The following is a 12,332-nucleotide window of genomic DNA, read 5'->3' on the forward strand; positions in this document are numbered from 1 at the left end:
GTATACTGAGAAGGCACTAACCTTAGGTTGATTTTCAAACATATTAGTAAACCAAAAAAAATTAAAACAATGTTATATTGGTGCATGAATTCATAGAGAAGACAGTGAAATAGAATAGTGTATTTATCTATATGTGTCTTTCTGTGCATCTTTCTATCAATCCTGAGTGCTTAAGGTGAGATTCACTTGCACCTGAATCAGGAGTAAATATTTGGAGCTTCAAGAATAAATGCAGATGGCACTTACAGATGCTGTACCCAATGTCATAAGGGATTCTGTGGGGGAGCTCATTCAGATGAAATAGGTAAGTTTTTATTTTGTATTTTCAATTTTTTTTTTTTTGGAAATGACAAAGAAAAGTCTCAATGAAAGCTAAGAGTCAGACATATATATAGAAATATTGCTGCCTACTCCCAGGCATGCGAGTGACCAACTCCTTACTTCAGGGAGTGGAGGAGAGAGATATCAAGAGTACAACAATTTTCTTAAGACACCTACCCCACCTTTCATCAAATATCCCCAACCCTAGATTAAGTGCAGGAGTCCTGAAAAACATTTCCACAGGGAAGGTCAGGGTCCCAGGCTCATGGGTGTCTTCTTACTGCCTTTAGCAGAACAAAAATGAGTAAAGCAAAGCTTCTTGCTTCAGAAATATTCAGTCTAATACAGTGTGTACCCTACACCTAATCATCGCTTCATTCCAGAAGCTTTAATTGCAGAAAATTCACTGGGAAAGGGATGATATTTGCCTGTTTTTTAAGGATAAGGTTGGTATTGGCTAAAACTTATATTTATTCTCCCCAAAGAGTCCCTCCCAGGTTTGTAATCCTGATTTAAGAGGGTGCTGCACCAAGTTGCTTCTTTCCAACCTCTCCTACTTTGTGTAGAGGAGGATAGCGGGGAAGGCAGAAAAGAGAGAAAAAAAAAGCAAAGAAGTAAAAAGAGGCAGAAGGAGAGTCCCTTTTCCTTGACACGAATGGCATGAATGGGCTTTTGTGGAGAAACTCTGCCTGACCCTGGAGTCTGAGTCAGGCGGAGTCTGAGTCAGGTGGAGTCCCAGTTAGAAGTCCTCTGAGGAAGCTGCATTAGAGTCACTGCCCTCAGACATCAACTTCCATTTCTTCTCCACTACTGCAGTCTAAAGAGGTACTGCTTTCTTCCTCTTCGCCATCTTTCTTCCTGTTCTCTTCTGGTTCCATGGAGATGTGACAGTTTACCCAAATAGTCTGTGATGCATCTGCTCCTGCAGCCTGGAGCCCCTGCCCCTCCCCAAACCCTTCTTGCAGACCCTTTGCTGATGAGGACTGCGGATCTGTTTGTCTCAAGTTGGGGGCCGGACCTCCTGTCATTGCCATATTCTTACCCTTAGCATAGGTCGATTCTTTGTATGCAGCATAATCTTCAGGTGACAAAGTCTTGAGCCAGAGATCCAATTTCACTTTGTATTGCTTCTGCAGCTCCTCAGCCTGGCTCTTATAATGATCCTTCTGGCTCTGCGGGATGCGCAGCCAGCGTCTGCCAATCTCTACCATGCGCTCCCTCAGGGACAAATGTTGCAGCTCCTTACTTGACCAGGAATCTTGGTGAAACTTGTGGTATCCATTCATGGGGGGTTTCTGAGGCTCTCCATGAAATTTTACCTTCTTGAAAAATCAATCTGTTTTTGGAAGAGACCTCACTTCTTCAATATTTTTCTGAACCTTCTTTTGCACTTTGGTTTGAACCCTCTTGGAGATATCAGATTTCTTGCCCTTCTGGTCTAAGTCAGGGTGTTCTTCCCTGAATCGAGCAAGTTTTTCCTCACATTCTTGCTTTTCCTTCTGGAAATCCTGAATATATTTCTGTTTCATCTGCTCTGGGAGCGCCTTGTATTTCTTTGACAGGATTTTGGTCAGTTCCTGGCTTCTCATCCCAGGGTACATTTGGGAGTACTGGGGCCAATTCTCCTTGAAGAAGCGGATATAAGCAGTAAGGGGCCTCTTTGGAAAGTCTGGATGGTTCCTGCCTTTTTGGCTTTTGTTTGTATTTTTAACACATTTCTTAGCTTCCAGGACTAATTCTTTCAAAGTGCTGAATTTTCTCAAGCTGCAAGAAATCTCTAACCATTTGAGTCTGCACATTTCACCAGAAAAGTTTTTAAAAGCTACTTTTCCCCAGTCCATGTGTGACTGAGTTGAGCTGAACGTGCCGTTGTCATCAGATGGGAGATTATTCTCCATGCATTCCAGTAACCTCAAGATGTCTGCATTGGACCAATGGCTTTGGCTTCTAGGCAAAGCCATTTTGATGTCTTTGGCTTACTTATAAGATCCCGGTTATGTAGACATCAGAGTAAGAACACAGAGTTCCTTACTTTTAAGAGTCAGTGGATGATTTCTTTCTGGAAGTCCTGCAGTATGTGTGAGTCTGTATTTCTGAGGAGAAAGAAAGGAAAGTTTCTCTGCTTCATTGGAATTGATGAAAAAAATTACACCCTATTTGCCATACATCCCTTGTATAATTAATTTACTCTTAACGATATAAATAAAATATAGCCCATTTCTGAATTAAAATCCATATTTGCCTTTTATATGCTACATGTGCAATATTCAATATCTCCACACTCCACCCCAGTCTTCTTTCTGCCAGATCTCACATGAACCGATCTTAAATTGAGTTGCATAAGGCAAACACCAGACCACTCATCACTTAAGAAGCTTAATAGAACAGAAATGCCCTGAAGACAGAGTCAAAAGTTAAAGTGGAAGGAGAAATGCCTAAACGGGAAAGACTGTTCATTCTACAGTGCCCTGAGTATGGCTGTTTTCTAAACACAGCCCAAATGGCCATAGCTAAAGTTGCAGATGAGAAGTTAAAGATACAATAGGACAAGCCCAAGAGCTCCTCCAGACATGCATCCAACTGTTACCTTTTTATGAGGGAATGTGAACCTGTGATAAAAGACTGAATTAAAGATTCTCCAGGACCCATGCATGGGAATGAATGCTTTCTAGTGAACCATACTGCTTCTCCTTTTAAATATTAAGGATTTAATGGCAATTATAAAACATTTCAATTTTATTTGGTTAACTGTTCATCATCTTTAAGCCTCAGTGAAAGTTTGGCTTCCTCCGGAAAGTGCCTCCAAAATACCTGGCATTTTCCACTATAGAACTTGAAAACATGGCAGATCCGATAACTACTGCTTTTTTTTTTTTTTTCCCCACCAATTTTGTTTTGCCTAAAGTAATTCCTCTGGGGCATGATTTCCCAACTAATTCTCCAAATTCTCGTAACTCTTTCACTAGTCTTTTTAGGATAATCTTCTATTCTAAGACAAAGCCTAACTTCAGTAAAATTGTGTACAAATACATACAACATTAAATTAAACCAGATCTTAAATAGAGGGTGCATAAGGAGTGTAACATGGGGCCTTCGGGGGAAAATATGCATTAGAAGGGAAAGAGAACAGAGTTAAGATGCCAGTGAGAATGATGATTTCCAATTTCATCCATGTCCCTACAAAGCACATGAAAAACTGAAAAACCAAACACCGCATGTTCTCACTCATAGATGGGAATTGAACAATGAGAACACATGGACACAGGAAGGGGAACATCACACTCTGGGGACAGTTGTGGCGTGGGGGGAGGGGGGAGGGATAGCATTAGGAGATATACCTAATGCTAAATGACGAGTTAATGGGTGCAGCACACCAGCATGGCACATGTATACATATGTAACTAACCTGCACATTGTGCACATGTACCCTAAAACTTAAAGTATAATAATAATAAAATAAAATAAAAAAGAATTTCGGAAAAAAGTCAACAAAGTGAAAGGACACCCCACAGAAGGGGAGAAATTATCTGCAAACTATCTATCTGACAAGGGATTAACAAGCAAAACATAGGGCAGGCGAAGTAGCTCATGCCCGTAATCCCAGCACTTTGGGAGGCTGAGGTGGGTGGATCACCTGAGGTCAGGAGTTTGAGACCAGCCTGGCCACCATGGTGAAACTCCGTCTGTACTAAAAATACAAAAATTAGCTGGGCATGGTGGTGCGTGCCTGCTGTCACCCAAGCTGCAGTGCAGTGGCGTGATCTAAGCTCACTGCAACCTCTGCCTCCCGGGTTCACGCGATTTTCCTGCCTCACCCTCCTGAGTAGCTGAGATTACAGGTGAACGCCACCATGCCCGACTAATTTTTGTATTTTCAGTAGAGACAGGGTTTCACCATGTTGGTCAGGCTGGTCTTGAACTCCTGACCTCAGGTGATCCGCCTGCCTCAGCCTCCCAAAGTGCTGGGATTACAGGCGTGAGCCACCACCCCCGGCCCTCATTTCTTTTAATAGATATGAATTTAAAAATGTATGCTTTAGTATTCACACATGTCCGATGCAACGTATTTAACCAGTCATCTCCAGAAACGTTGTTCCAATTTAGACGTTCACCAAATTGGCCTGACTGCTTTTTTCTTCCAATGCATTGTGCAGTTATAATTTAGAATAAGTGACCAAAACACTTAAGAGCCCATCACGCAAATTGTTATCTGCTGGAAATCTACCTTAGGCTGTGGACGCTGGCGGCCGAAATCTGATCCGGGGTTGCCAAGACAACCTCAGAGCCCAGGGCGCTGCCAAGAGCCCGGCCGAGTGCAGCTCGAGCGCCGACGCCGCCAATGTGACGCACAGTGATGACGCAGGACGCAACTTCGTCAGAATGGTCCTCCGCCGGCTACGCCGCTGCGTCACTGGCTTGCGGGCGCTTTCCTCTTGGAAGTGGTGACTGCTGCGGGGTTGAGCGCTGGTCTCACGCGGCTGGGCAGCCAGGTTGGTGGCGCGATGAGGCGCAGCAAGGCCGACGTGGAGCGGTACATCGCCTCGGTGCAGGGCTCCGCCCGGTCGCCTAGAGAGGTGAGTGGGTCTCCAAGAAACCGACGGTCTCGACCTGGCCGGGCGGCAGCCTGGCGCGGCTCAGGCGTCATGGCTCCCGATGGGCGCTGCTCCCTGGCGCGCTCTGTTGAGGCGCCGGCCGGCTAGCGCAGTCCTGTGGGCGGCGTGGCGCTTGCAAGCGCAGGGAGAGTCCTGGGGGGACCGCGGTGGACGGGAGACCGTTGGTGCCGGCGCTTCCTTTTTCTCCCGGCTTGTTCCCGACGGTGCTCGCTCGTGGGCCCGCCCTGGCCCAGGCTTTCTGGCCGATGGCGCGCCGCGTAGTACCGGCGCGGCTTAGTTCTCGGGGGCTTGGGCACCCGGGTGCTATATCGGCGGGTTTCTTCCCATCTCCTGGACATTTACATTATATGCTGCGGCGGAGGTCGTACCTCTTTGGCCTGGAGGAACCCAGTGGGGACTGACGCAGCTCCGGGGTGAGCTTTGGCGGCTGTGTCGAGTGACAACGTAGGCATCTCAGCGCGGACATTTGCAATGGTCCGACGGAGCAAATGACACGGGAAATCCCCTTGTTTTGAGTATGAGGTGTTTGTCGCTGTCCCTTTATAAGGGTCCACCTCCACTGCGCTCCTCATACTCACCTCCCTCGCCCCCCTCCGCCTCCACCCAGAACACTTTGGTAGCTGCCTTTGCTTAAAAAAAAAAAAATTCTAAAGTTCTTACAAATCGTTAGTATGGCTTACAATTTTTAACCTTTTCCACAAATGTTTTTAGGGTATTTTTCCTCTTTACAGGTAAATAATGTGATCTATTTTGGATTCAATAAGACTTTAGTAATTGGATCTAAAGAGTGACGGAAGAAGCTATTAAAGGTGGATGTGCACAGAATCTTGAGTCAGTTTGCTTTGGCTTGAATAATCACAGCACTGTCGTTTATAAGCTGGGTATTTGGGGCCAGTTACGCTTTTCATCCATAGATGGAGTTGTAACATTAATAGAATTTGATAGGATGATCCATTTTAAACATTTAGGGTTGTGCTTGACACATAGCACTAAATGTTAGCTACAAGTCACTTGTTTTTATTGTTGATGTTAAAAGGATATTGGTGGGGCGCAGTGGCTCACGCCTGTAATCCCACCACTTTGGGAGGCCGAGGAGGGCGGATTGCCTGAGGTCAGGAGTGCGAGACCAGCCTGGCTAACATGTTGAAACCTCGTCTCTACTAAAAATACAAAAAAAGTTAGCCGGGCGTGGTGGCGCACGCTTGTAGTCCCAGCTACCCGGGAGGCCTGAGGCGGGAGAGTCGCTTGAACCCGGGAGGCGGAGGTTCCAGTGAGCCGAGATCGCGCTACTGCACTCCAGCCTGGGCGACAGAGGGAGACTCCAAAAAAAAAAAAACCGGAAACTCACGGATGACCGTGATTATAATAGTAGCACAATTGTGTCTCTTATCATAACTAAGCATAGGTTATCTTATTTTGCGCTTCCAGCAACCCTGTGGATATTGAGACCTGTAGAGATTTAAGATACTTGTTCAGGGTCAAATAGGTAGTGCAGCAGAATTTTGGCAGTGGGTCTGATTTAGTTTCTCTTGGGAACAGTGGAGTAAGTTACAGTCTATTCTTCCAGAGGAGGAGGATAGATATCTACTTGTACATTGTAATTTCAAACTGCTAGCATAGTATAAATATGAATGTGATGATAGAGTCTAAAACAGACCTTAATTGAGGGTTCCTGTAACTTCTGAAATTAAAGACTTCAATTTTTGTGTTATTTTATTTTTTTTGAGTTGGGGTCTCATTCTGTCAGCCAGCTGGATGCAGTGGCGCTATCTCGACTCACTGCAACTTCCGCCTCCCCAGCTCAAGCGATCGTCCCACCTCAGTCTCCCGAGTAGTTGGGACCACAGGTGTACCCACCACACCCGCTGTTTTGTTTTGTTTTGTATTTTTGGTAGAGACTGGGTTTCACCGTGTTGCCCAGGCTGTTCTCGAACTCCTGGGCTCAAGTGATTTCCCCGCCTCCACTTCCCGAAGTGTTGGGATTACAGGCGTGAGCCACTGCACCGGCCATTATTTTATTTTTGAGACAAGGTCTCTTTCTATCTCCCAGGCTGGAGTGCTGTTGCGGGATCGTGGCTCACTGCAGCGTTGACATCCTGGGCTCAATCCATCCTCCCACCTTAGCCACCTGGGTAGCTGAGACTACAGGCATGCCAGCTACAGGCATGCGCCACCATGCCCGGCTTTTTTCTTTAATGTAGAGACGGGGTCTTACCATGTTACCCAGGCTGGTCTCCAACTCCTGGGCTCAAGTGATCCTCCCGCCTTGGCCCCAAGTGCTGAGATTACAGGTGTGAGCCACTCTGCTCAGCCTGATTTTTTTTTTTTTTTAAACAAGCTTAAAAAAAAAAAAAAAGCAAGCTTAGAGCCTTTCTGAGATTCTTAGTGGGGACCTTGGCTTCCAAAAGATTAAAAACCACTGGTCTAGACAGAAATTAGAATGTTCTTTCAACTACATAACTTTTCCATTAAATAAAGTGGAGTGCTGGCAAAATTTTGAGGATTGGTTATTATGACCACCTCTCTTACACTTACGGAGTCTTTTTTTTCCCCCAAATTGAAAGTCATTTACATTAGAACCTGGGGATTTCAGCGGAATATGGATTAACTAGTGAGTAACTTTGGAACATGTGAAGCTATTCTGTAAAGTTAGGTTTGAGTGAAATGACAAAACAGGGTGCTTTGGATAGAAGGTAAAGAATGGAGGGAGAAGAGGCAGTGGCTGTGAAGAATATAAAGAGGTTAATATTCTCCCCCAGTTTGGCAGAGGCTGGCCATCTGTGAACCGACCATGCTTTCTAGAATGTCTGAGTTTTGGAGTGTGATGATGCGTCTGTATATTATATCTTTCTAGTCTTCCACTGTGCTTTCATTTGTTAGTCTCCTCTTGTTTTGCCATTTTTTTCCTCCCTCACATGTGCTTTTGCCCTTCTTAAAAATATTCTTCGTCTGTAATCCGAGCACTTTGGGAGGCCGAGAGACCAGCCTGACCAATATGGTGAAAATCCGTCTCTATTAAAAATACAAAAATGAGCCGGGTGTGGTGGCAGGCGCCTGTAGTCACACCTACTCGGTAGGCTGAGACAGGAGAATTGCTTGAACCCTGGAGGCAGAGGTTGTGGTGAGCAGAGATTGCGCCACTGCACTCCAGCCTGTGTGACAGAGCGAGACTCTGTCTCCAAAAAAAAAAAAAAAAAGAAAAAAAGGAAAAAAAATCATTCTTTCTCTAGTTTTTCTTTTTCCAGATGGCTTCTGTTTAGATTTTCTATGTTCTGTCAAGTTGCTTTCTTATTCTGCAGCTGATTCCTACTTCTCAAAGGCTACTTGACAGCACTTATTTTTATTTTTATTTTTTTAGAATAGGGTCTTGCTGTGTTGCCCAGGCTGGCATCAAATTTTTGGGCATAAATGATCCTCCTACCTCTGTTTCCTGAGTACTTAGGACTACAGGCAGGCACCTTTGACAGCTGTTAGTTATTTTTTCTGCCCTTTACATCTATACTTCATACTTCTGAGTAACACACATATATACTTTTGTTATTTTTAATTCCCTTTCTCCCATTTTAGACATTTTCTTTTCTTTTTTTTTTTTTTTTTTGAGACGGAGTCTCGCTTTATCCCGCAGGCTGGAGTGCAGTGGCGCGATCTCGGCTCATTGCAAACTCTGTCTCCCGGGTTCACGCCATTCTCCTGCCCCAGCCTGTAGCTGGGACTACGGGCACCCGCCACAACACCCGGCTAATTTTTCAGTATTTTTAATAGAGACAGGGTTTCACCGTGTTAGCCAGGATAATCTCAATCTCCTGACCTCATGATCCGCCCGCCTCAGCCTCCCAAAGTGCCAGGATTACAGGCGTGAGCCACTGTGCCCGGCCCCATTTTAGACATTCTGTACTGGCTATTATGCTCCTCCCAAACTGTCCTCAGACACTTAGGTTTGCCCCTCATTCTTTCAGTATTGTTATTGCAGTTTTTGTTTAAATGAATATTTAACATTTATATAAATATAAGGTAAATATTTTTGCATTTGAATTGCCCTTGTTTTGCAGTTTTGTTTTTCCTGGACTGAATAATTGCTTTATTTTTTGGTTTGCTTGTATGTTGTGTTACTACTTGTTTACTTAAACTCAGCAATTTAAACCCTCAAATGTGGTCAAACTGGTCACATAATCCCATCAATTTCAGCTTAAAACATTGATTGATTGGTTGATTGATTGATTGATTGTCTGTCTACCTGGAATACCCTTACTAACTGACTTCTCCAACCTGGATTGGTTTTTCTTCCTCTTTGCTACACAGCTGTGCTCTTGGGACTTCCCTTTATCATCAGTTTGAGAATTCCCTTCATCTTTTTTCTGAGTTAGACCCTTTGTTTCTTGTATCTCATGTCCTCTTGATTTACTTTCTTTGTTTTGGTGTAGCATGGTCTCACTTGCTTTGAGGAAAAGTGGTTGAGAGGTGTTTTTGTTTGTTTTTGTTTTGGGACAGAGTCTTGCTTTGTTGCCCAGGCTGGAGTGCAGTGGCATGGTCTCAGCTCACTGCAACCTCCGCCTCCCGGGTTCAAGCGATTCTCCTGTCTCAGCCTCCCGAGTAGCGGGATAACAGGTGTGTGCCACCACGCCCGGCTAATTTTTTCTATTTTTAGTAGAGATGGGATTTCACCATGTTGGTCAGGCTGGTCTTGAAACTAATGGTATGTCTGTAAAACATCTTTACTTAATACAGTTGATCATTTGGTTATCGAATTCTGAGTTTGAAATAATTTTTTTCGCAATTTTGAAAGCATTGCTCCATTTTCTAGAACTTCTGTTGTTAGGAGTCCGATGAGATTCTTGTTCTTGGTAACTTAAAGGTTTTCTGGAAGTGTCCTTTCAATTGGGATACTCATTTCTTTCAGTTCTGTAACATTTCTTGTATTATTTCTTTGACCGTTTCTTACCCTTTTTTTAATGACGTTTACCTGAAAGCTGGAGTTTCTCTAATTTTTCTCTTATTCTCCTCTTTTGTTTGTTCTGCCTTTTGAGAGATTTCCTTACCCTTATGTTCCAGGGGAAGAAGATTGGGGAACTCATGGTTCAGTATCTAGACTTTTCTTCATTGTCCTGTATAATCACGGCCTTCACCCTTGTTGGGACTCCACAGATTTGGAGCTGATCAGATGGGTTTATTGAGAACAGCAGCTTTTTTGGAGGATTTTAGGGGGAGGGAGATTCATTTGACTGTGCAAGATGGGCGACAGAGCGAGACTCCGTCTGAATTAAAAAAAAAAAAAAAAGAGAGATTTAGAACTGCATAATGAAAAAGTAGGCCACAAATATTAAGTTTTGAACAATTACAATTACATCTCTATCTTATTGTGCAAGATAGAGATGATGTGGCATCTCTTAGGGTCTTACTGTTCCTGTTTTCAGCCCTACATCAGTTCTTGATATTTGGCAGCTTAAGTGAATTCAGGTATTTGTTTATAGTGACATCTGCCGTCATGTAAAGAAGTACTGCTTGAATCAGATATTGTCTTGTTTACATAACATGGGCTGTGCTCCTTCCTAGCTGTATATCTTTAAACAAGGCATTTACCTGCTTGAGCTTCAGTTCTCTTGTAAAGTGAGCAGGTTAGAGGCAAAAGATCATATAGAAGAATAATTTGTAAAGTTGTTTAATTATCTTAAGATTGTCTAATAATATAGTTGGAAGCAAAGAAGGTAATGGAATTATTTTTCTATTATGTTTTGGCGTTGTATCTTGAATCTATTTCTTCATTTTGAAAAGGGGGAGCTGGCGGGGCTCGGTGGCTGACGCCTGTAATCCCAGCACTTTGGGAGGCGGAGGAAGTCAGATCACAAGGTCGAGAGATTGAGACCATCCTGGCCAACATGGTGAAACCCCATCTCTAAAAATTAGCTGGGCATGGTGGCGTGCGCCTGTAGTCCCAGCTTGTACCCAGGAGGCAGAGGTTGCAGTGAGCAGAGATCGAGCCACTGCACTCCAGCCTGGCGACAGAGCAAGACTCCATCTCAAAAAAAAAAAAAGGAAGGGGGGGACAAGCCTTGTTCCTTTACGTGCTGTCCTGACTGTTGTGTATTATTTTTGTTAAGATTGCTATAGTTCTTTTTTTTTGAGACGGAGTCTTGCTCTGTCGCCAGTGCTGGGATTGCAGGTGTTAGCCTGGCATTGAGCAACGTTTTGTAATTTAAGCATACAAGTCTCTCACCTCCTTGTTTACATTTATTCCCAGGCATTTTTTTCTTTTAGATGCGATTGTAAATGGAATTGCTTTCTTAATTTCCTTTTCTGATTGTTCGTTGCTGGTGCAGTAGTCCCTTCTTATCCACAGTATTGCATTATGTGGTTTTACTTACCTGCGTCACCCGTGGTCCAAAAATATTGAATGGAAGATGATATAAATAAACATTTCATGAGTTTTAAATTGCAAACAGTTCTGAATAACATGATAAAAATCTCACAGCTTCCTGCTCCGTCCTACCCAGGACACGAATCATCCCTTTGTCCAACATATTCATGCTGTATGTGCTAGTTACATACTAGCCATCTCAGTTATCAGATCAACTGTTGGAGTATTGCAGTGCTTGTGTTCAAGTAACCCTTATTTTATTTAAAATGGCACCAAAGAGCAAGAGTAGCGATGCTGGCAATTCACATATGCCAGAGAGAAGCCATACAGTGCTTCCTTGAAGTGAAAAGGTGAGTTTTTGACTTAGGAAAGAAAAAAGATCATATACTGGGGTTGCTAAGATCTATGGGAAGAACAAATCTTTTTGTCCATGAAATTGTGAAGAAGGAAAAAGAAATTTGTGCTAGTTTTTGTTGTGACACCCCAAACTGTAAAAGTTACAGCCACAGTGTGTGATAAGTGCTTAGTTAAGATGGACAAGACATTAAATTTGTGGGTGGAGGACACAAACAGGAAACATGTTTCGATTGATGGCAACCTGGTTTGGTACTATTCATCGTTTTGGACATTCACTGGGGTCTTGGAATTTCAAAAATAAGATGTTTGAGTAGCTGTATACTCTTTATCACATGGATGGACTCTGGTTGTATCAGCACTTTTTTTTTTTTTGAGACGGAAATCATTCTGTTGCCCAGGCTGGAGTGCAGTGGTGCGATCTTGGCCCACTGCAGCCTCTGCCTCCCGGGTTCAAGCGATTCTTTGCCTCAGCCTCCCAAGCAGTGGGGATTACAGGCATGTGCCACCATGCCCAGCTAATTCTTGTATTTTTAGTAGAAAGGAGGTTTCTGCATGTTGGCCAGGCTGGTCTCGAACTCTTGGCTTCAAGTGATCCGCCCGCCTCAGTCTCCGAAAGTGCTGGGATTACAGGTGTGAGCCACCGCACCCAGCCTGGTGTGCATCAGCATTTTGGACTTTGGAGTTTATGA

The 12,332-nt window shown here is 43.9% G+C and overlaps 2 protein-coding genes across 6 annotated transcripts in view; one reads left to right on the forward strand and one right to left on the reverse strand.

Moving 5' to 3' along the window:
* Positions 1–981: 981 nt before the first annotated feature.
* Positions 982–4,645, reverse strand: LOC129021016 (putative upstream-binding factor 1-like protein 6). The gene is given in 2 exon segments (XM_054466093.2): positions 982–2,414; positions 4,547–4,645. A coding segment is annotated over 1 exon segment (1,182 nt). The 5' UTR covers positions 2,283–2,414; positions 4,547–4,645; the 3' UTR covers positions 982–1,100.
* A 59-nt stretch (positions 4,646–4,704) lies between these two features.
* The window catches only part of LOC129021015 (E3 SUMO-protein ligase RanBP2-like), a 46,397-nt gene continuing 38,769 nt past the window's right edge, over positions 4,705–12,332 (forward strand). For 2 of the 5 annotated variants that reach the window (XM_054466087.2, XM_054466089.2), the window contains exon 1: positions 4,705–4,895. In XM_054466087.2, the coding sequence (XP_054322062.1) occupies positions 4,824–4,895 (72 nt within the window). In that variant the 5' untranslated portion in view covers positions 4,705–4,823. The remainder of the gene's footprint in view (positions 4,896–12,332) is intronic. The other 3 variants (XM_063658313.1, XM_054466092.2, XM_063658312.1) reach the window with 2 other exon arrangements.

Source organism: Pongo pygmaeus, chromosome 20, assembly GCF_028885625.2.
Source record: "Pongo pygmaeus isolate AG05252 chromosome 20, NHGRI_mPonPyg2-v2.0_pri, whole genome shotgun sequence".
Taxonomy (NCBI): domain Eukaryota; kingdom Metazoa; phylum Chordata; class Mammalia; order Primates; family Hominidae; genus Pongo; species Pongo pygmaeus.